General features: G+C 32.8%; 3 protein-coding genes across 4 annotated transcripts; all 3 read right to left on the bottom strand.

Moving 5' to 3' along the window:
• Window positions 1-40: 40 nt before the first annotated feature.
• Window positions 41-6,953, bottom strand: LOC121800128. Of its 2 annotated transcripts, none has more exons than XM_042199703.1 (10): window positions 6,782-6,953; window positions 6,543-6,682; window positions 5,822-5,909; window positions 4,795-5,158; window positions 4,560-4,715; window positions 3,678-3,749; window positions 2,604-2,701; window positions 1,691-1,816; window positions 1,180-1,269; window positions 41-555 (listed from the first exon to the last, which is right to left on the bottom strand). In XM_042199703.1, exons 1-10 carry the CDS (start codon window positions 6,830-6,832, stop codon window positions 439-441), a joined length of 1,302 nt encoding a protein of 433 aa, XP_042055637.1. In that variant the 5' UTR covers window positions 6,833-6,953; the 3' UTR covers window positions 41-438. The 2 variants fall into 2 exon arrangements, with proteins under 2 accessions (XP_042055637.1, XP_042055638.1); XM_042199704.1 differs by having other exon boundaries at window positions 6,572-6,682; window positions 6,782-6,941.
• A 305-nt stretch (window positions 6,954-7,258) lies between these two features.
• On the bottom strand, window positions 7,259-10,302 carry LOC121800130 (UDP-galactose/UDP-glucose transporter 2-like). The gene is made up of 6 exons (XM_042199705.1): window positions 9,916-10,302; window positions 9,593-9,621; window positions 9,251-9,452; window positions 8,091-8,333; window positions 7,907-8,008; window positions 7,259-7,812 (listed from the first exon to the last, which is right to left on the bottom strand). Exons 1-6 carry the CDS (start codon window positions 10,039-10,041, stop codon window positions 7,450-7,452), a joined length of 1,065 nt encoding a protein of 354 aa, XP_042055639.1. The 5' UTR covers window positions 10,042-10,302; the 3' UTR covers window positions 7,259-7,449.
• A 3,921-nt stretch (window positions 10,303-14,223) lies between these two features.
• On the bottom strand, window positions 14,224-17,951 carry LOC121800382. Its single transcript, XM_042199953.1, has 3 exons — window positions 17,162-17,951; window positions 15,475-15,595; window positions 14,224-14,910 (listed from the first exon to the last, which is right to left on the bottom strand). Exons 1-3 carry the CDS (start codon window positions 17,732-17,734, stop codon window positions 14,381-14,383), a joined length of 1,224 nt encoding a protein of 407 aa, XP_042055887.1. The 5' UTR covers window positions 17,735-17,951; the 3' UTR covers window positions 14,224-14,380.
• Between the last annotated feature and the right edge of the window lie 6,565 nt (window positions 17,952-24,516).

Genomic DNA, 24,516 nt, shown 5'->3' with positions numbered 1-24,516 from the left:
ATGACAAATAATGAATCATACTGATATCTCTAAAAAAGAATATCACAAAATTACCAATTGGCACTTTATCATTACAAAAGAGTCGTAAAAGCTAATACATGATGATACACAGTCCCAATTCAAAGCTTAAGCAAACAATGTAGCTACAGTGGAGATACACCTCTCCGGAGTAAAAGTCTATGCCCTTTAAAAGTCTTTAGGGTTTGGATGTTACTCTGTAGCATCGTCGAGAATTGACCACTTTCGATGCTATCCAGAGTGCAAGCAACCCAATCGATCATCTGTAGGGCGTTTACGGCCTTCAGAATTTTGGGGAATCCTCTAGTTTTACACATCTTTTAAATACGGACCATCACCGTTGTACCACATTTACGCAGAATGGTGAGATCTTCAGCTAGATGTACAACACACAATGTTTTCTTGGCATTTCTCCGAATCTCAGCCTGCAGGAGCATATTCCTGAATTGCAGCTGCAAGTTTATCCCTGTCCTCCTCTGTCTTCGTTCTCATCAGAAAGGTCCGTGCAATGACAGCATCATTGTTATCATCATCAGCCTTCAGAAAAAAAGGGAACCTAATCAACTTATTCTTTATATTGCTAATGAGATCTAACGTATTCATCAACAAATTTATGGTGGCAAACATATCTTGCAATTATGAACTTTTTACTGATCCAGCTCATAATGGACTTAGTATTTGGCCAAGATCATTTGGCCCACTCTGACCAATAACCTAGTTAGCTGGCACTACCAAAACACTAGTGATAACCATTATGATGCATAAACGAGCTCTACTTAATAGTGAAGGTCTGCTAGAGTAGCACCAACGCAATGCACGGATATGAACAGTATGCTATTGTAGCACTCATCCAATGATAACATATAATCATAGTATTCTTTGAGAAAGTATCCATAGTTTGCTGGGTAAAATATTAATAGTTGATCAATATAGATGTTTTTGTTCATCCATATATATCTATACATTTGCTATAAGCAGCAGGAGCAAACCAAATTTTGTTTTATTAGAAAATAAAAGGCTGGAATAAACAGAACGAATATATCAGAAAGATCCAGCCACAAAATAATGATTATTTATAAAACACATGTTAGAGAGAGAGAGAGAGAGAGAGAGAGAGAGAGAGCAGAGAACAAAGGTGATAACCAAACTGCAGTAAATTACCTTAGTATGAAATATTGCTACTACTGAATTTTTTTGCTTGCTTGTTTTGATGCCTGGGTATAAAGAAGCATTCAGCAGCAGCTTTCCCACCTGCAATAATTGAAGGCTGTGAGCAGAACGATCAACAGACTTACAGTCTCAAGTTTCGCAGTCATCATGTCGACTAATTCTTAAATTGAGTCAAAGTGTATCAGCACATATGTACTTCAGTCAAGAACACAAGTATCCACTATCCAGACCAACTACCTCTAAAATTTGACTTAATAAACAATCTCAATTGAAAAAACTTAGTAATATTCCATGAAATATGAAATTGCTCAGGGTTTCTCCGTTTCTCTAAGTATTGCAGGTATATATGAACATAAAAGTAACAAAATTAAGGATAATTTCCAGTTAAATTACACGTAAAATATCAAATGGCGTGTGGAGAAACAAGATTACAAAATGCATATTACCAGAATTAAATAATCGAATAAAGTGAAGGATTATCAGCATATCTTAAGGAACCTACATCATTACGAATAACAATGACCGGTTTAGATTCCTTGGTGCCCTTGCTAATGCCCTCTTTGCATTTGATATTAAGTTGGCCCACACCTTTATCTTTCCATTCACCTTTGTCTTCTGGATCACTTGACTGGTAACAAAGAGTGCATGAAGAAGCATAAATTCTCTGATAAATCAATCATAATCTAGTTTGGAAGTTAGTACATCACACCGATCACCTCTCATTGAAGAAAATGTATAATGCAGAGAATCAAGAATCTTTACGAAAAACAAAAGCTTTTCACTTCATCAGAATGTAATGATACGTAGCAATATTGCTACATTTCAGATTTTCTGAAACCAGAAAAGGAAAATAAGATTCAAGACTTTTCTACAGCATAATATGTTCATATTGTAAGACAGATTCATGAAATTGCAATAGCACATAAGGGCATAAAAGCTCAAATATGTAAACTCTGTCTTATAGACGGGTTGGTGAACAAACAACTAGCAACTGCACTCTGCACTACACAGTAAGTTCCAAAAATTATATTTTTAGAGTATTAATCATAGGTGACCAGACACCTTCATCAGGTTTTAACAAAAAAAAACACAATATAGATGTTTCATCAAGTAAGGCAATTCAATTTGAAATTAAATATTAAAGAAATAATTGCTTTAGTTCTTATAACTCATGGAACTAACTTGATCCTAAGGAATCCCTCTTGGTAAGTCAGAAGATTAGATGATAGGGGGAAAAAACAAAAGGCAAATTCCTTAAGCATGTGAAACTTGTCAGCAAGCATGTATACTTCAATAGATGTGTTGCGACTGTAAACAGTATTAAAGACATCTTCTTTCTGTTGACCAAGATTGGGTTCTTTCCTGTATGATCTCTCTCCAACAAGATGGTCATTCTATTTCTACCACAGGCGTACCTTCACATAAAGTTTGCATTTTACTTCATGAACGAGAACAATTCCTTCCTCTTGGCTTTTCTTTACAGATGGACTGCCAGGCTGTTCCACATCCTCATCTGCAGTTCATAAGACCACACAAGGAAACAAAGTAAATCACTTAAGCAATCGGCATATGCAACCTTACTCCAAACATCTCGAAAAGTAAATAGCAAGAATATTATCGCCATTATTCTATGATAGAGGAACGAGAACTTGTTGCTTTCATGTCAATCAATGTTGCTAATGGCAGATGGTGGGTTATGACAGTTTGGCGGCGAAAACTCACCATTAGGCAAAGGCAGATAATGTGGCAGGTATGATAAAGATAATATAAAACTAAATTTTAAAGTTTAAACACATTGAGCCACAGTCATAAATGGGGGGAGAGAGAGAGGTTGTGATACAGCTTACAAACTAAATGGCAAGTTTTCAATGGGTTGGTCGGAATGGGTCAACGGTTGGTTGCCCCAGATATCAATTTCTTTTCCTATTGGACTAGCAACACCATATCCACTAAAACAGCCATAGCTGCCATGACCAGGACAGCCACCACAAGCCACCGCATCAAAACTAACATGCACAGTGTAGTAGTAGTGGTGGTGGCAGAAACCTCAAAAATTACCACACCCACCGGTCAATGGTCATAACAACCATTTAACAACATTGATGTCAGTATAGAAAATGCCACTAACAAAAAAGTTTATCTACCTAAAAATAAGATGATGTCAGGAAGTAGATAATGCAGTCCAAGTTATAAACTATGGGATTTAGCACGTTAGGTGTGCGTAATGCATGATGGCTGGTCCTTACCAGAAACATGGAGGGTCTGAGTTCTCCACAATCATTAATTCAAATGAAGAGATGAGAAGAAACATAGAAGGGGGAAAAGGAAAAGAAAAATCATGTGAAATAACAATGGCAAGAAAATGCATATCATATCTTGGTACATGTCCAACCTTATTATATGTGATGAGTCATCACAATGTGCAATTATATAAGCAGATATAATCTTACTGAGAACCACTTAATCATAAAATTAAGTTCACCTCTTACCCCCATCAGCCTCTCCAGAAGTTGCATTACTAAATGGAACTGCATTTGAATTTCCAGTGGCCAATTGATTTCCTGGAAGACACGGAAACAAAATCAGATTTCATTCAAATGAGTTAGCAGGATTACAAATAACATATTTATCATGAGGGGAGGGTTTACTAGGGTTTAAGGTTTAGGTGAGTCATAATGGAATTAGATGATACAAAGACGGATTATATAATTATTGTTGAATTGATGAACACAAAGTGTTCTGCGTAATGCATATTTCATCATGAGAGGGAACATTAATATTCGATTTATTATCAACAAATACATCCAAAATGACATTTTAAACAGATAGGTTCAATCAAGATTACCCATTCCTGAAAGAGTCGGCTGAAGACCATATCTTCAGGTTTATAAATCATGCAGAGCCGGTCAAAAGATTCAGGAAGAATATACTCCACTATATTTTAACTGTTTCCACATGAGATGTTATGATGCACTGCAAAATTTTCTTAACTTACAACAGTTTTGTATGTGATGATGCGAGATACTATATTGCCTTCAGCCAATAAAGGTTCAATAGTTATTTTGAGTTACCATTTGGTACATCCTTTTTTTTATGCATAGATCTATTTAAACTATTATTTCACTTAGGGCATGCTACAGCTTGCTTAAAACACTTGAGGCGCACAAAAAATGACACATTTCCATTTCATTTCACATCTTATCACGGAATAAAAGTACTTTGACACAAATATGTGAAGAAGGAGCTCAATAGTGCATGTGACACCTGTCAGAATAAAATAACAAAAAAGCACCAAATACAGAGACATTTGATTCCAGCATATTAGAGCAATTTGAGTAAGAGAACTACATAAATATCACAAACATGAGTACCTCCTAACGAGAAAGGGGAATTTTTATTAAAGGCATCTCCAGGAGGCCAGTTTCCGAAGCTTGGTGTTGTTCCTACAGAAGATTCAGGAATCCCAGGTTTGCCCGAAAATAGGTTTTGACCATTTTTATCAATTCCAGATGCAGGTTTAGAAGCACCTAATACAGAGACATTTAGTTCTAGTAAAATAGAGCAAATTGTGTAAGAGAACTTCATAAATATCACAAATACGAATACCTTCAAACGAGAAAGATGAATTTTTATTAAAGGCGTCTGCAGGAGGCGAAATTCCAAGGCTTGGTGTCGTAGCTACAGAAGATTCAGGAATCCCAAGTTTGCCCCAAACTAGGCTTTGACTACTTTTATCAATTCCAGATGCAGGTTTAGATTGAGTGTCATTCCCAAAATTCCAACTACCAGAACTTGGTGTCAAAGCTGACGAAAATGAAGGGAATCCCGGTTTTCCCAAAACTAACTTATGACTGCTCTTGTCAACATCTGATGTGGGTTTCGTTTGAGCATCATTACACCGAAGCTCGCCTGGACTCTCTCCTTTTGCAGCATTTGCCTTCAGCCAGTTAACAATATCAGCAAATTTGTCCTGCAATTGAAGCCAAAAGATTAACAAAAACAATGTCATGCAATTTGCATCAATGCCAAATGTAGTATCCAAAAATATTTTGAGTTCAAATGCTAGATAAATTTAATCTTGGATTATCCTCTTAATACGTCATACACACGACGAAATAACCGATATCCCATCCCTGGAGGAAAAATTCTCTGTAACTTCCAGTAAACAATAATCAAGTTACAACTTGATTGAGTAGGCTACTTGACAGCATACAGGAAATCTATTTTCAAGATGCAAGAGAAACATTCCATTGGTTAAACCTCCAGGTAATGTTCAGCAACCTGTTGTATTATTGAATCAAATGTGTAATCTCCAATGCCTACTCAAATTACATAGGCACCATACATGAGTTCAACAAATTTGGTAAATTTTAAATGCATATTAGAATTGAAACTTGATGACCAGGAGAATCTCCGTTCTTTTCCTAGGTGCTACTGCTAAATTTCACCCAAACAACCTAGCTCAATGATTCAACATCTCATGAATATGCCCACGAAACGTCTGAACGATATACAAAGTACTAAAATTTTATAGGAATCAGACTCTTCTTTCACCATGACAAGAGGTATGTGGGAAATGGTGCAAGACACATGTAATATGACCTAACAGGGTAAGGAGCTTCTAACCAATTACCATGATGCTTTTAGCATGATTTAAGTAGTCCTGAACTCCATCTTCCCAAAGCTCATCTGGGTGGTTTTGTAGCTGAGCTTGCACCCAACTGGACAGAGAAAGACATGCATATTAGCAAGCATACTTCAAAGTTCGAACCATTCAATGCAAAGAAAAACATGGAGACAAGCATCCCGGCAGCTTATACACCAAGAACACTACATAGATAAACAAGCTTAAACATATGCAAATTTGAGTTATGGATACAAGCAACTTAACATTGTCCATAAGTTTGATTTCATAACTTGAAATGCAGCAAGAGATGAAGAGACAAGAATTAAAAAAAATGACAAAACTACAACAATGCTTAAAGTTTGTCACAATTGTCTAGATTACTGCTACCGATTTTCAATTCGAAACAAGGAATTGTACGTTGTTAGTTTGTTCAGCGCTTTCAAGCATAACAATTCCACAAATACAGAATGAACTCTATCTACTAGTATACACTTCCGGCCACCACCTTGCACGAACAATTTCCTCTCATCCAATCTAATCTAATCAGTCTTACGAATTATACCATAACAAAACAAACTAACAGAAACGGTTGGTTAGTTTGACCTGCAGGCTGATAATTAGCTCCAGCAACATAACAGCTACTTAATTCAATACAGACTAGCATAATACTGAAAAAGTCGCAAAAATTAAGGAAAAAAAATACAAACTTAACAATAAAATGTAGGACCTTGCAAACTGGGTGTTGAGAGCTCTCACATGCTGTTTTGATGATTCAGCCCTCTTTGCATCTAACGGCAGCTGGGGGCTCGATTGATCCGGCTTGAGCGCATCAAGCGGCGACCCCATTGTGACTCTCTTGCTCTCCGACTGCACATTACAATAATTACAACAAAACAAGCTCAATTAAATTAAATTAAATTAAATTAAATTATCAAAAGAGGTTGCACAATAAGAACACAAACTTACTAATTGAGTGGATTCGGATATGGCTGCTCGCTTCGTCCCTCTCATGAACATCTCAGCTTTAGCGGTCTCGGCGTATGAAAAAAAATAGGGTTAAACGAGTCAGGAAACACCGAATACAGAAGAACATATTTTTTGGAGTATTTTCTTCCCTAAATTTATAGGACTACTTAGATATTTTGGAAAAATAAATTATTCAAAAGTCCTTAATTATTTGTGACCTAATGAGAAATTCAAAATTAGATTGATATGAATAGACGGACAATTTTATAGAAATGCGTCTAAATATTTATAACCAAAAAGAAATTTTAACTCAAATAACTTATAAATTGTAATCAAATTAACCAAAACTCTAATTAGTATATCACCATTTCACTTTTTTATAGCATCACACTCTTGAGTGCATGCTAATATGATGCCCATTTGTTGGTGTATTTTTGCTATGATGGGAAAAGGAGTTTGTAGTACAAGCCTCAACCATGTCAAAATATACTTATTGAATCTTTCCTTCTGAATTTTACATTTTTCACATATATGAATATATGATTTAATTTAAATTAGAAAACCCAAAAATTGGCAGTAAATAAACTTTGCACTTCTCTACTCGCCAAAGCCAAGCCAAAAAACACAAGTAAATGAAGAAAAATGAACTAAAATTCAATTCTTGAATCCTAAACCATTGCCCTTTTCTCTTGATCTTCCTCTTCCTCTCCATCTTCTCTACTTCCCTTCAGCCCGTTGAATCGCCCCTGCGTGGGGGCAGAATCCGGCCGAGCAGCACGTGGCACGGGTTTACTGTCGAGGACGAGCTTCAGCACAATGCCCATGGCGATCAGGATCAGCCCCGAGCCGTGCTGTTCAGTCAGCGGCTTGGTGAAGATCAGGTACGACAGCAGCAACGTCACGGCCTTTCTCGCCGTGGTTATCATAGCAGTGGTGGCAGCCCCAAAAAGGGCGATGAGTGATAGAACAGAGACTTGACCGATAAACGTAGCCATCGCTTCAAACACGAGCACTCCGTAGACGTAAGGATGCTGCACAAATACATCAAGAAAACTGATTTATTCAAAGTTCAGCTAAAACAAAATAGGTAAAAGTTTCATGAAAATTTTAAATGAATCTACCAACCTCATAACAAGAACTCCATGCCCTGAACAGCTCTCCAGTCAAAATCATGGGTGCCAATAGGAAAGGCAAGCCAACAACCGTCGAGCAAAATAGCATCTCCATCTGTGAACCAATGTACGTAGTCAAGACCACAGTTTCTCGTCACTGCTGCAACGTGAGAGAAGTACAACAAATTCATACGTACCTGGGTTGTTTCGGGATTCGTAGTAAAGATTGCTTCCTGGAAGTTCCCTAGAAATGAGTCCATGACTAGAGCGCCCACAATCATCACGATGCCAATGATATTGAAGTTGGGGGAAGTGTTGGCATCGGCTAAGGTGAAGAGAATTAGGCCGATAACAAGGAGGATAGCCGAGATATACTCGTGGATGGGATACTTTCTTCTCAACCCGGGGATAAATGCACCCATCACCATAACAGGGATCACCTAAACTCCAACATCGAATCAGCTAATCAACTAACTTAAAACATAGAAATTAGTTGGCTTCTTAGTAGAATCAACTAGTACTAACCCTTACCAAACAGTTTCCAGACTCTCCACAGACAAATCATGCTACAATGTAATGTTCAAGTAATAAGTGATGCATCAACCAAATCAAAACGGAAAATGTATGAGTTCGTTTTGTTTAGCAATCAATACAACTAGTGCCTAAACTCCAAATCAAACCAACCATCTTCTTAGTCAAATCAACTAGAAGCAATCATATAAGTCTCTAACGATGAATTATGCTACAGCACATAGTTAAACAGTAACGAGTGATGCATCAACCAGTTCACCATTGAAAATGTAACATTTTGTTATGTTTATCAATCAAAACAACCAGAACATAAACTCCAATACCAAATTAACCGTCAACTCAACTAGAAGTGATCAAAACCAAACAGACTATAACGACGAACCATGCCACAGCCTATAGGTAGATAGTAGCCAACAATGCATCAACCAAATCAAAACTGAAAATGTAACAGTTCATTATGCTTAGCAATCAAAACAACAAGACCTAACTCCAACATCAAACTACCGTTTTCTTAGTCAACTCAACTAGAAGACAATCAAAACCAAACAGTCTCTATCAATGAATTGTGATATAACACATAGTTAAACAGTAACAAGTGATGCATCAACCAAATCGAAACTGAAAATGTAACATCAAAACAACTAGTACCTAAACTCTAACATCAAACTAACCATCTTCTTAGATAGTGACCAACAATGAACTAATCAATGAATTATCCTGTAACACATAATTAGATAGTAACCAACAATGAACCAACCAAACCACAAGTGAAAATGCAAACAATGCTTACAACTAAATACAGATTAAGAGTTTGTAAGGTTTATACCTTGGTGGACTTAAACATGATCTGAGCCGGGTAATTAAGATAAGCCAACGAGCCCTTCGTTAATCCATGGGAACCCATAAGCACAGCCGAGAGCTTCACATACGTTTTCCACGGATTCACCATTTGCTTGGTGGTGAAGCCCTGCAAGTATATAAGCGCCAAATATACAAAGCCTTGCACAAAGGTGAAATACCAACCATAGCTGCAAAAACCATCACAGAAATCACATATTAAGTCTCTTTCATTCTTAAATATCTTTATACTCCGTATTTCACAAATCTAAATTTAAATTTGAAGCGTCGGTTTGATAAAGTCAGATTAAGATTTAAGACTTAGCCAAACCTGAAATTTAGGCGATTGTAGACATATTCCTGCAATTGGATAACAAAAAATAAGAAATTCCATCATTAGTCAACTTTCTTATTCACCATTAACAGAGGTTGAATTAGATCTGCATTTCATCAACTAAAATCAACATAAAAATTCATCAATTCAAATGACATAGTGCACACTCTTCAAGATATTTTGAGTCAACGAAAAATTCCACAATCTAAAGAATCCCTCTTTCTTCTTTAATCACAGAAGAAATCAATTCCACCCAATTTCACCCAAGATTCAAACCCATCGAAAAAAACAAAACAAAAAACCAAGGAAATCACACACACCTCACAAATTCCATTGACGAGGTAGCCGAAGAAGAACCCAGAAGAGCAAATCAAGAACTGCTGCCACGTGGGCCTGCCAGTCAAAGAAATCCCCAACAGAGACCTGGCTTGATCCTCCTTCCTCATCTATGATCGAAGAGAAACGAATAAAGACTGGAGCTTATAAATAGTTTAGAGGCAAGAGAGCATTTGTCGTTGCATGGGCTTCCTGTCTCTAATGGCGGAAGGAATGAAAAAGACTAAAGAAAGGGGACTTTTGTATGCGCAAGAAAAGTATCAAAATTTGGCACACGCTTCTTTGTTCTCTTCTTTCTTCTCTGTGTGTGAATATAAATATCTGTGCGCGTCTTTTGCGTCGTCAATACACTTACATATATATTCAAGTGTGTCAGTGTGTGTGTGACTGTGTGAGAGAGAATGGAAGGGAGAGCAGGTCAGTGTGAGAGAAGTTGGCCACAGCATATACTAAATCTATTTTAAAGATTTAAGACTCAATTATCATTTAATTAAATTTAATAAACGGTAGGATTATATATGTATTAAAGATTTAAAGTCAATAAAGGTGGTAAATCGAATATGAGATATTTGCAATTATATATCCTATGCTTTGACCTTATTGTAGATTATACCTAACTTTTAGATATTTTCTTTGTTATTTTTAACCTATCACTTAGTGTTTCTTTTTGCAAGCTTAGAATTTAAATTCAGATTTCGTCAAATGTCAAGAGTTATTATTGATCGAGAGTTACTGATCATTCTCATCAATTTTGTTGTGTGTGCGATTAAATTCATATTTTTCGATGGTTTATTTTACAATTTGAAACTAACTCATAATGAAATTAACAATATGAGAGGACGTCGAGATAACTCATAAGATAGCAAAAGACTTCAATTGATCGAATTGTGAAAATCTGACCTTAAGCTCATTTAGTAAAACAAAATGGACGAATTTGTCACAAAATGAAAACTATGCATTACTAAAATACCTCTAAGAATTATTAAAGTCCCGAATTTGAAATTTATTTTGCATTTTTTTTATGTATCCGTATATGAGTAGTATTTGATTGATGTAGATTTTAATGAAGTAAGTTGTTTGTTTTTGGTAGATTATACAGAAGTAAGTGTGATTTTGGAAAAACAAAATATATTTATAAAATTAAAATATATTGTAGAATGAAAGATCATGTTTATAAGGAAATACTAGTATACCTATTATTAAAATCATTTATCAATCTTGAAGAGCTAATAAATTGAGATTTATAATATTTAAAAACTTCGGAAAGAATGATTGAATAATTTAGAAATAATGTAGTTACCAAGAATCTTTGCCGTTATTGGAAAATTAAATAAAAGAAGATTCATTACTTAATTTATTTATGCTCGTGTTTTAATGTTTGTACTCATCCTAGTACTTTTGTGCGTCACAAATTAATGATTTTGGCAATCATGAATAAATCCAAACCGATTCCTTATTTTCATGCCTTGTTTTCAGTTATATAAAATTATCTATTTCGAAAATCACTTATACTTTTCAAAAGGTTTGATTGGATATATATTTAATAGCTATATTACATTTATAGCACCATTTTCATTTTTCAAACCTGGACAGAACAATACTCAAATCTTTTAATTTATTAATCTTTTGATATCAAATATTTTTTGTAATTTGAGACCTTTAATTCTAGAAACATTTTGGTATATAATTGATGTTATTGTGACAAATTTCACAAAATAAACTAACATTATTAGTTGCAATTGTTGAATCTGCTAAGACTCCAGAGAAATTTATATACCAATTAATAATTATTGACAGTCCAAGTCATATGCCAAATGTTATTCTCATTGTTGAATCATAACCTTTGATTTCTCGACTTAAATGCTGGAATAGTAAGAATATGGAGAGTACTATTTTAAAACAAAAATGGACAAATCAATTAAAATGGGAAGTAATCTTAATCACACCAAATCAAAAGGTTAGGTAACATTTAAAAAAAAATTGTAATCATACTTTCACCTTAAGATCATGCCTCTTACAAAATGAACAACAAAATGCAATTCTTAGTATCGGAGACGTTGCTCCTCCAATGAATAAATTGAGATTCACCATGTGATAAAATGTGGAACCACTATAGAGTCTCTTAAAAAGTCAGACAAAATGAAGGGCAAACTTTATTAATATGTAAATGAGGGAAAATATTTTTTAGTACACCAATTATCTCAAATGATTAAATTTGGTCCGTAACATTTCATAATATCTTTTAAGGTCCATCAACTATAAGTTAATATCAATTCAACTACTTTTTTACTATTTTCAATATTTTCATGACCAAAGTACCCTTAAGGAAATTAATGGCAATTCAATCTATTTATTAATCCAGTCCAGAGCCTTTGTCCTAGCGGCTAGGAGCTTAGACATTATTGCATGAGGTGCCGAGTTCGAGCCATCTTGACATGTAATTTCTTCCTATCGTTTATGAGTTTATTTGTAATTTCCTCCCTTATATAGGAGTTAATAAAAAAAGTCTATTTATTCACCCACTTTTTTTCTTTCTTCTAATTTATTTGAGATTAAGTTTAATTGATCTTGTACTATTATTACTAATATATACCATACCTTATTTGAATACTATAATATTACTTTCTAGTGCTAGTTAATACTTTTATATGGTTATATTCTCAATTATTTAAATAAAACTAAGATAAATATTCTATTTTAATGAATCTCGTAATTTTATTAAACTGAAAATTTAAGTTAATCATAATATATAATATATACTACATTGAAATAAAAATTTAATAAAGTAGAAAAAATATGATTCACGAATAGTCAAGGGAATAGATATGAGAATTATGAACAGTTTCATGATGTTGTGAATGACCTAATGATAATATTAAGACGCGACATTGTGATATCAAATAATTGATAGCAACTATTAATTTTTTATTTAATTAAACTATCATAGATTTAAATTAATCATATATTCAACTAAGAATGTCATTGTCTTTTTTATTAAATTGATTATTGATAATTTCAATTATTTTTTTAGACTACAATTACTACTTAAGAGTAGATAAAATAAAACTTAGCTCTTTGAATTATTTAAGATTCTATGTATGTTAATAAATTATATTTTATTTTTAATTATCAATTTTTTTCTTATACTTAAAATAACATATTTTATGTATAGCTTTAAGATTGAAAATTTAATATTTCATCTAATAAATTGAACTACTTTTATATACAAATATTAATATTAAATATAGTACAATGAGTTAAAATATTACAAATAAGTAAAACTAAACGTAAATAATTAATAGTAATGGAATATTAATATCATTAAGATATTTTTATATTGAAATTAAAATTAGAGGGAACATATTTTTTGGTACATCAACTATCCCAAATTACATACTACTACTTTAATGAAAATGAGAGGGTAAATAAATTGAATTGCTACCATGGGCCTTAAGGGTACTTTGGTCATGAAAATATAGGAAATAGCTAAAAAGTAGTTGAATTGATATTAACTTAGAGTTGATGGACCTTAAAAGATATTATGAAATGATACGAACCAAATTTGTTTATTTGGGATAGTTGGTGTACTAAAAAAGATGTTCCCTCTATGTAAATTAACTAGTATACCACACAAACAATCCACGTGGACTACTTTGGTCTCAATGTTATACATATAGCGATTCGATATTCGGTGGGGAAGGAAGAACATGACCCAAGATCATATTTGTATTACTAATCAAACCTCGGAGCCTCGTGAATTAGTGGAGTAAAGAACTTAACACACAATACAACAATAGAGCAAACGGTTGGCGAACACGAGCTTATATCGAACGCCGACAAGTGTTCGACACGAAGTGGTGCCTCGGATTTCGAAATTGGACGGCGGCGAATTTAAAGAGCAGATTGAAGCTGGAAGAAAGGACATGGACTTTGCTCGAGCAATTTGCATGCAACTCAACATCGAGAAATTCAACCAAGAGAGGTGGGCTTTTTTAAAGGCCCATGATGTTTGTAGTTTGATCCAAAAACTACCCAAAATGGGCTTTCTGGAAGGGCCCATGGTATATCCCATGCATGGATTTAAAAATATTATTCTGAGGCCAGTATAAAATCCCAAACCACTACTACATCTGTGATGCTATTTCCTAATAGTAGTTCATGCACAAAATTATAGTCGTCTGAAATATTAAAATAAAATAAAAAAGGTTAAATATTGAAATAAACAAGTACTACTAGCTACTAAAATTATTCTCAACAAGGGATTGAAAAGCAAGCTGGTCAAACTATAGCCATGGCCTAAGGAAAAAAAATTAAATTTGAGAAAATATAGTAAATACAAACTATCAAACTCATCATATTTCCTCCTACAAACGAACATTTGACAAGAAACCACATCATTTCATATCTAACTGAATTATGTTTATTTCATTTCTACCTTGGTATCTTTTCCTAATTCATGATCTCTAGCAACACCTCATTCAACAGGGCATCACACACCTCAATTCCCACCTCCTTATATTCTTGATCCAATCTCTTCCATTCTCCACCATTTTCCATGTCTTCAACATAAGCTTTCCTGTTCTTCTCCATGAACAACCCGAGGGGGTCATGCCCGTCCATCCAGCCTCGAGCAATCTCTACTAACGCGTTATGAGATAAGGATTCGCCTCGTTGCTTTTCAAGAAGTCTCCAGTCTTGATCATTCGATATCCTTTCTCTGAAGAAATCTAACATCAACTTATCTGCCTTGAATTTTAGGCCATAAGATGGCATGATTGTATTCACTTGATCAAGCAATTCAAGTGCCTCCTCGTCGTCTTCTTTTTCATCATCGCTTTCTTCTTCTCCTACTTCTTCTTCGTCTAGGAACTCATTATCTGATTCCAGTTGTGATTCAAATCGTCTAGTTAGATTTAGGGGCTCGAGCTTCGCCAGGCACTCGAACCTTTGAATCTTCTTCAGGAGTTTCTTCCTAGTTCCTACACAATTAAAGATTAATTAAGAGATTGGGAAACAAGCTATATATATAAGATTTTAAATCAGTTTCTTGACAATAGCCACCATTTTCACACCTCTACTTCGTTGGATCTACAAGAGCATTGTACATGGCCATAACAAATGTTCCATCCATATAAAATATCACAATTATGTCTTTTATTTTCTACACTGAAAATTTCACATGGGAAGCCTAAACTGAATAGGTTCCGAATATAATTTTGGGGGCGGATCTATTGGATGGAATGACTTGTAGTCTGAAGTGACGAACGCAGGATTTTTTATTAAGGTAAAAACTATAATTTCACAACTTAAATTTGAAAAACACACTCAAAACAACGTCATTCGACATCTTTGAAAAAATTATGCAGATCAGGGGGCGTCCATTGCGGTTGCTACTGGTCATAAGAGAAAATTAGGCTGTCCTAGCAGTCTAGGGGGACGAGCCCCTCCCGCATCCCCTAAGCCCGCCACTGTATGTACTCACATGATCTTCGATGTGTAATTATTACTCGATGAATAAAGAAAGAGGAAGGGGAGAAAATCACCTTCCATAAGAGCGAGCCTATGCTGGAAAGGTGAAGAAACTTCATCTTCCTCATCAAATGGACAGTCCAGCACTGACACAGGACTGAACTGCTCCTTCTCTTGATCACTTGTCCATTGCTTCTGTATTTCATCCACACATTAAACATAATTAATTCTAATCACACCAAACGAAATAAACCAACAACTAACACATACACTGCCCTACAAACACACACATTCATTTCCTTCATCCCAAGAAGTCCAATAGTTAGTTGCTTACATAAGCCAAATTTGCATTTTGAATCATGGAGGTAATATTTATTGAATCCATTACTATGATGGACACTACTCAAGTTTGTTTCCCTACATACAACGCAATCTTGGACATTCTAGTAAATTAAGAAATGTATGTCCAATCCAACAAAGAGGGAGTTGAGTTGGACCCCTCCCTACCCCAAGGGCAAAGTTTGTTGATTGAGAAGTTGCATTTCACAACAATAATGTCTAATAAATGAAGAGCTTTTTCTTTGTCAAGTCCATCTACACTTGTAGGGGCCTCCCTCAACTCCTATAAACATTATTAATGTACTCAAAAATGTTATTTTAGTACAAAACTCTCAATCTAAAATAAATGATATGCTAGCAATACAAAAACAGTTGATAATAGCAAAACAAAGCCTTATATCTAAAATTGTAGTACTAGTACATAAATAAGAGAACAATCAATTAATGACAAAAAAAAGTAGTGATCTCATTGCAACTTAGAGTTTGGAACAAAAACACTTTCATTCAGATTCATTTTAGTGTATACTACTATATAACTATACAAGCATAATGAAATGCTAATTAACTTGGAACTTCTTTCCAAAGGCATTGCATTAATTTACCTCATGGGCATTTTGACAATAAATAAATCATTCACACCATCCAATCTTTACTTCTTAAGAAAGAAAGATTAAAATATGTTGGGCCACATATGGTATTTTATTCTGAAAATATAAAATATAAAGCCAACCAAACCAAGATAAAATGATTAACTACTCTACTTATTATAATAATTAATACTCGTCAGTTACAGGTATGGTATACCAATTCTCCTACCGAATAAAGAAAGCAAATTATATGATCTAAACAATCATAGGGTGTCGATAATTAAAATTCAACTTCACAAATAAATTTTAGTACCATTCTTAAAAAATAATTCAAGACTTCATTCATAGGTTTTAACGGTTCTCGTTCAATTATATATAGAGAAAACTTATTTGTTTTCAACGAAAACTGGCGACGAATAAAATTAACTATCGTCGTCACCAGACTATGACCCCTTAACTAATTAATTTTTGTGAAGCAACTAAACAAATAAAAATAGAAAACAGACAAAAACAAAAGGCTAAAAATAGCGGAACAAGTTTAATAATCCCCCCAAAGTCCAAATTATGTACATTTTTTCTACTTCATATTGTAAAGAAAAGCTATAATGGAGCACTGTTGAGGTATTTTTTGTATTAGAGTATGAAATTATATTGTTAGAAATATTACTATGAAACTCAATTTAATTGATAAGGCAAATAACTCGGAATGTCGAATCATTACGTCCACGAAATAAATAAATAAATACGGAGTAATTGTCTTTATAAAAAGGCTAATTAATTGCTACTCCATAATTGTTAGTATATGTAAATTAATTGATAAGTAAAAGTTTGAAACCTTTGTTTGGGTAGAAGAGTTGTTATCTGAGCCTCCGCCGCTGCACGTAGTTGAATCGGCTTCTTCGTCGTTCGTGATCTGTAGTCCATGATCAGGCGTCATAACGACGTCGTTTTTGAGGGGTAGCGGTAAATTTGAAGAGGAATTACCGCCTTCCGACGCAGTGAAATCGGTGCTGCAACTAATTTTACCATCCTCCGCCGGCTGCCATTCGTCCTCCTTCATCAGCTGCTCAAACGATTTCCACCGTCCGATCTCCTTCCTCTCCGGCTTCCTCCTCCAGAACAGAAAAAACGAGCTGCTGAGATCGTTCTTCTTCATCTTCTCCGCGGCGCCAAAATGGAGGCGTTTCACGGCGGTGATCACGCTCTGGAGAGCCGAGAGAGCTGGATTCGCCGGTGGTTTGACGAAGTCGGCGCGAGCTTTCTGGCGGCGGCGGAATCTGACGGTGGTGCAGCATTGGCGGCGAGGGAATGATTTGAAGCCGTTGGATGAGCATGAGCTCATGTCTTCGAGCAGACGGTCCTTCAGCAGCAGCGGCGCCCTAATTGGTTTGATCAATCGGTCATCCATGGCAACAATTAGGCTATTTGATACTCCTATTAAATTGAAAAAGGTGAAGCAAAGCACAAGTGTTTAATTGGAGAGTTGAGCTTAAATTTGAGTGATATAGAGAGAAATATATATCATCACAATCACATGTCCAATGCAGTAGTGGAGTGAGTCATTGATATATAATCTCAAACCATAGAATTTCACTTAATATGGGCCAGAAATGGGCATATAATTTACTAGTGTGATGTGATTGGGCCATTGTAGCCCAAACATAAAAGCTTTCCTCTCAATTAAAACACGCACTATAAATTTTTAAATTAAAAATGGAGAAATAGATCATATGGCATTAATTAATGGGTAGGTCACTTAACACAATCATATGGCTGGACTATGCTGAAAATTATAATTTTATCAGAAATGAAAAATATTGTAGTTAAACATATAAAAGTTAATTAATTTGTAGTGAAAGTAATTGTATAAAAAAGATTAGCTAGAATTTTAATCTTTTAGTGGTATTCAAACTCTTAGTTTGCATCTATATAACTCCATTAACATAATTAATATTAATACGAGTAATCTAATGATAATTAATAAGGTTAATCAAGTTAATTAGATTCAAAGTCAAATCACTAATTTGGTCAAATTGCGTTTGACTATTTGGGACCAAAGGATAACATACTTAATATATAGAGTAAGACTAAAAAGTTTTTAAGGCAAACAAATGGATCAATTTTAGACTTTACTCTTTAATTTAATAATCACATGAGCTTTGAAGATGCAGTGTAGTAGTACAATATATATTGTTTAGCTATATTTTATAATTTATATTGAATAATAATCTAGTTTTATAATATAAGTATGAGATATTTTTTTTAACATGTATATATGTGTGAAGTTTTTAATAAAATCCATGACTCTATGTCTCTTTCACGCTCTATGTCCCCCTTTTTGTGTATGACACATCAATTTGGTTTTTCTCATTTAAAACATTATAATGATTTTCCCACGTTTTATATGTCTGGTAAGATTGCAATGGATTAATTCCTTGTAAAATTATGTGATTTGATTATATTCTAGTCTCTGTGTACATTTCTAAATTTGAATGATCAATTTTCTAAATTATGTTGAATTGGTGTACGTAGATGTAAAAGTATGGTGATTTAGATTTTAGATAAATAGTGACACACATGTGTATTAATGTGACGACGTGAACGGCATCGTTTTAAGCCAAAAAAAACTTGTAAAAAAATTGTCAGATAAGTTGTTTCATAAGTAAGAATTTTTTAAATTTGTGATATATTGTTAAAAATATGAAAGGTTCGGGATATACCATAAATGAGTTATTCTTCGTGATTATAGGCAATTAACTCAATCATACAACTAAAATTGAAGTGACAAGTCAATCTATCAAACGTTTTGAATATTATAATTTCAATATGTAAATAAAACATATCCAACTCACTCAAACGGCGTCACACTAATTCTTCTGTGTGTTTGAATCATTTCGACAAATCACTTAGAAAAATTTCACCATCAAACCAATTATAATATCTCATTTGTTCGAAACTCTTCGCACTTCGTGTTAAAGAAAATTTTATAACATCTCAGCCTTGCCACTAGACATTGATGTCGATGGCAAGCTAGAACTTTGTTCAATAACAGTTGATTGGATCAAAAATAATGGAAGCCCACTGAAGAGCCTTGTTTTTTAAGGTGGTGTTCGGTTTTCAAGATAAAATAATACGAGATACAATCTAGGATTGAGTTGTGAGATTATTTTAGTCATAGGGGTTAGCTATGACTAATTATCTCATGATTATCCACCTAGGATTGAGTTGTGGGGTTGAATCTCATGAACCAAACATACTACAAATTTAATCTCGGATACAATCTTGCAAACTGAACAACACCTAAGTGTAAATAGGCCACCATATTTTTATTCATTTTATGTAGTAGTAGTAGAGGTAAATCCCAATTATTTCTTTTTTATTTTCTCTGTATTGCAAAGTCCAATATACGATGAAAAGCCAGATGTATGTCTACATCTAATTTTTGAGCATCCATGTATGATATTGTAATCATTTCAATTTGCATCAAGTTTTATCTAAGACACTTTATTGAGCAATTGAATTGTCACATGGTGATTTGGAGGATGATGCGTTATTGTACCAATAAAAAAGGTGCACCACACTTGGAACAAATCGTCACTCTCTAGCTCCACTTCATGATTTATTATCCAAATTTGAAACCCAATAATAAAATTGATATAAATTGAAATCATGATAATATCAACATAAAATTGATAATATATGGAATACTATAAAGATTGAGATGATTTCATATTAACATTTTTTTTATCTTAACTTTATATTGGGGCGTTTAAAGATAAAATAACATACAGTCTGTGCAAAAGCCCAAGTATTAAAGGCCTTAATTATAAGATCCAATACAGTAGGGATATGAGACCAGTTTAATTAATTAGCCCAACCCAAAATTATTTTCCAAAACTAATAGTACCCTTTTATCGACATTATCATATACTATCTGAGTGGTAAATCGATAGTATCACAAGTCACAACATTTATTTTCTATTTTCTTTCTTATTAATAGAGTTATTTTCAATTATTGCAACTAGTTTGTAATTATAAAAAATTAAAATGGTCTTCATGATTTGTCTTAAAGGACAATCTATATAGGTACATAATAAAAGAACTAATGATTAATTGGGCGTTGTACTAGAAAGGGTATATTTCCACATTGGTTTAGATAAAGATGACCACTCACTTCTCAATAATTGTACACTTGTTTACAGTTCAAAGTACTGAAGTTTTTTTTATTGAATAAATAAACACAAAATTTTAATTCTTGCATCAAGATGCACTAGAATATATGACATTTGGTCTTACTCATTTACTACTTTAACATTAGGCCAACACACCATTTTCAATAGTTTAATACTCTTACTCATAGGATGTAGTATTTGTTTGCTTGTTGAATTCTATCCGAGAAAGTAATCTGATTCCAATTCTGTAACTTACCAAAAATTCTTTATTACTTTTACTCCAAAATTGATATCAAGAAGCTTTAATAAAAATAGGAATTTTTAAATAGTTGTTTTATATTGTTTGAATGCCTGAAGTAGTACCTAAATTTATAGTAGGATGTAAAGTGTTGCATAAAATAAACAAAAGAATTTATGAAAAAAACCAATTTATGCTACTTAATTAGCTCCATTTCTTGGATTACGGTGGTTCTATTTCTATGGCACTTTGGCATTTGTAATATATTCCATTACAGCACTCTTGTTCTTTAAATGATTGGATTGTTTTGGTACAACTATTTTATGAGTATTAATTTGGATGGTAACTCAAACTGTTGAAGTTTAATAGTAATAATTTAATTTTTGGTAAAGTTTGACTTAGATAATTGGATAGTTGTAGCTTGATTTTGATTTTATATTTCATTTTTTAGATAAATCGATCATTTGTGCACACTTTTTTGTACTATGTTTTCGTCAGTTAATGGATTTACTATTTACTTTTCCATTAGAAATTGACAAAGCATAAATAGTTCCCACTAAAATGAAGCATCAAATGATGACTATACAAAATCTAACAATAAGTTGTTGCCCTAGACCAAAATCTAATTAGTACGAAAAGGAAATACATCCAATATAATCATTTCAATTGATCAACTTATATAACAATAAGTTTTTAAATAGAAAGGTCAAAAAATCAAAATAAAATTAGTACTATTTGAATGGACATAATAATTTGGGTAAGTAGGGGACATATGTTGGTGGGCCAATGATGGTTCAAATGTTGACACTTAGCAAAGTATTCCACTTTAAATATAATTTTATATGATGAGAGAGATAAATATATCCTCATTGGGATATGTCATTTTTGTCTCATAGATTGCTCCAAATGTTTATATGTCTAAATACTTGAAAGTCAATGATTACATCCAGAATATTAATACTTTAATCTTTCTCTTTTAGGGGTGTTTATTTAAGCAACCTCAAATTGTTTGAGTAGCTACAAAGGTATAGTTAGTTAACTCATCCTGAAAATTATTGCAAAAAAATTGGTTTAGCTTGATTTAAAGTCGTTTACTTATGAGTTATTATGGTGTATATTATAGATAATTTTTATTTCAAAAAAAACTTTAATAGTGCAAAATTTAAATATTATACGTACTAAGTGTATTCAAGTTTAATGTACATTCTATCAAACAATGGATTAATTAGAAATATTTTGATACGCCTCATACTCCTATATAAATATAAAAGATTTCCCATTAAAGTAGTTTATTGGATTTTTTAGATAGGGTTGCTAATTAAAATCGAGGAAGATGGGGAGCAAATGAAGCTAGTAAAATCTTAAAATGAATTAACAGAATGACAATAATATAGTATGCCATATTCAAATACAAAATTTCAATCAGAATCTCTCATTAATTTGAGCTCTATTATATATGAAAAGAGTCGGGTGAAAGTGTAGGAAAGAAATACGAATCATTTTTAGCTCTTTCCTTGCAAAGATCTATATCAATATTTTAGCTCAATCTTCTTGATCTTCAGTGGATTATCATGAGGTCATTATATTTTTAGTGTTATACTATTGTTGTATTAATATATTACTATAAAATATGTAAATCATAATGATTAAAACCTAATTATTCTGATAAGTGTGGCGGCATGGAGAGAACAATATTTTTAAGCAGGTAGTTGATATCATGCATGTTCTAGCCTCCAAAAATGGAATATTGGTAATAAAAAAATTAAAATAAAGTGATAGGATTTCATGATATGATTAACTTGGATAGGCCCATTTCTGGGAATCAAGATTGGCAGTTACTTTTATATTCAATATATATTTGTCTGAATTCGTCCAAACAACCAATTCACTACTATTATATAGTAATTCAAACAAAAGAAACAAAACATACAAATAAAAAACTTGATGGGTCATGCATGATGTTGATATATTTTACCGTCTCAATTCACACACACAAATATTATGTAATTGTAAAAATAAAATTCAAATATTTTTACACCCTGATTTTCACTCCGTAGAAGAATTGAAGTAATTTATAAATAAAAATGAAGGAAATTTCGAGAGTAAAAACAAATAATTAAGTTGAAGATCATAATTAACTATAATTATAGTTTAACTTTAACTAAAACCAAATTCAATTCCCACTTAAAATTAATTAATTATGTTCAACATCATGGTTAACTCTTAATTATAATTCAATTCTTATTTTGAATTAAATTGAACTTCTATTTAAAATTAATTAATTATGTTGAATGTCATGATTAACTATTAACTAGTAGTATAATTTAATTTTTACTTAAAGTTAAATTGAACTTCTACTTAAAATTAATTAATTTATACTGTGATTTAATTAGGAGGAATGCATCGACCGGTATACGAATATTTGCAATTAACATTAAGAAAAATAACTGTCCATGAAATGAAATGAAGAATTAATATCATAAGATTTTTGATGTGTCACCTAATCCCTCTTTTCCAAATGCAGTCGTAATTCAATTCTTAAAACATTCAAAATAGGCAGAAAGAATATTGCCTTTTCATTTCTTTTGTCTCTAAATAATTCATTTCCCACTTGCAGATTTTAAAGCTTATGTTTCTTTACTCACATATAATAATCTCATTCTTGTCCCTATTTGTTTTAACTTAAACCAACTAATTAGATTATATATGAATATAATTAACCCCACATCATGATATAACATATTCTTTCGCACTAAATTATTATATGTAATAAATCCAAGTTTGACAAACTCGCATAATCGTTCCTGACTATATTGAATTGCAAATCTATTGAGAAAGAAAGAAAAGATTCGATCTTGTTAATCATTAATGTATTTAGAAACACATTATTCATGTCGACGTAATTTTATGCTTCTATATGTGTCTTCATATATAGCTAAAAAAATGATCTCCAAAAATATACATCCATACACATTGAGGGTGGGGCTGCGCCCATGGCCCAACAATTTTGAAAAAAATTGTAAGAGTATCTTGTAATTTTACATTTATTTATAAATTAAAATTATTTGATATAGAAAATAATTTATATCCACTTACACAACACAATCGTATAACCTTTCATCTCACATACAATATGGCATCGCACATTGTAGTGCGAAGAAATTCATCCCACATCAGTTATGTATAATGACACAAGCGAGATATATCATCACTTTCTCTCCTGATAGGTTACTCTTTTGGACGATTTATCAAACTAAAATCATCACAAAATTGTAATATGGTTGATATAGGCTAGTCTTTGGATGATTTATTAAACTGAAACTTAAATCATCGCAAAATTATAATATCACAATTTAGGTTATTCTTCAGGACGATCTATTAAACGAAAATGATCACAACACTATAATATGAACAATTTACGTGACTCTTTTTTGACAATTTAATATACTACTAAACTAAAACCGTCACAAATTTGTAGTATTATGAAAGATTTATGTGTCTCTTTTGGACAATTTATTAAATTAAAATCATTGCAAAATTGTATTATGCTGACTTAGGCTACTCTTTTGGACGATAATTAAACTCAAATAATTGCAAATTTGATTATAGACGATATAGACTACTCTTTTTGATACTTTATTAAACTAAAATCATCCCAAAATTGTAGTAGTATTATGTATGACCTAGGTACTTTTTGCACTATTTTTTTTAAAAAAAATCATCACAAAATTGTAACATCGATAATTTAGCTATTCTTTTGGGTGAGATATTAAACTAAAA

The sequence above is a fragment of the Salvia splendens genome, chromosome 4, assembly GCF_004379255.2.
Source record: "Salvia splendens isolate huo1 chromosome 4, SspV2, whole genome shotgun sequence".
Classification (NCBI taxonomy): Eukaryota; Viridiplantae; Streptophyta; class Magnoliopsida; order Lamiales; family Lamiaceae; genus Salvia; species Salvia splendens.
The sequence above is the reverse complement of the archived record's forward strand: the minus strand, read 5'-3'. Positions and strand labels throughout refer to the sequence as shown.

Bases quoted from the DNA above. Each gene is read 5' to 3' on its own strand.
- LOC121800130 (XM_042199705.1), bottom strand. From the start codon at position 10,041: ATGAGGAAGGAGGATCAAGCCAGGTCTCTGTTGGGGATTTCTTTGACT. The intron at 9,622-9,915 runs GTGTGTGTGATT...ATCCAATTGCAG, and splicing joins TCGTCAATGGAATTTGTGAG to GAATATGTCTACAATCGCCT. The intron at 8,009-8,090 runs GTACGTATGAAT...ATTGGTTCACAG, and splicing joins CGAATCCCGAAACAACCCAG to ATGGAGATGCTATTTTGCTC.
- LOC121800128 (XM_042199703.1), bottom strand. From the start codon at position 6,832: ATGTTCATGAGAGGGACGAAGCGAGCAGCCATATCCGAATCCACTCAA. The intron at 5,159-5,821 runs GTAATTGGTTAG...CTTCAATTGCAG, and splicing joins ATCATGCTAAAAGCATCATG to GACAAATTTGCTGATATTGT. The intron at 1,817-2,603 runs GTACGCCTGTGG...CTTTGTTACCAG, and splicing joins AATGCAAACTTTATGTGAAG to TCAAGTGATCCAGAAGACAA.
- LOC121800382 (XM_042199953.1), bottom strand. From the start codon at position 17,734: ATGGATGACCGATTGATCAAACCAATTAGGGCGCCGCTGCTGCTGAAG. The intron at 15,596-17,161 runs GTTTCAAACTTT...GATGAAATACAG, and splicing joins ACTCTTCTACCCAAACAAAG to AAGCAATGGACAAGTGATCA. The intron at 14,911-15,474 runs GTGATTTTCTCC...TTAATTGTGTAG, and splicing joins TAGGCTCGCTCTTATGGAAG to GAACTAGGAAGAAACTCCTG.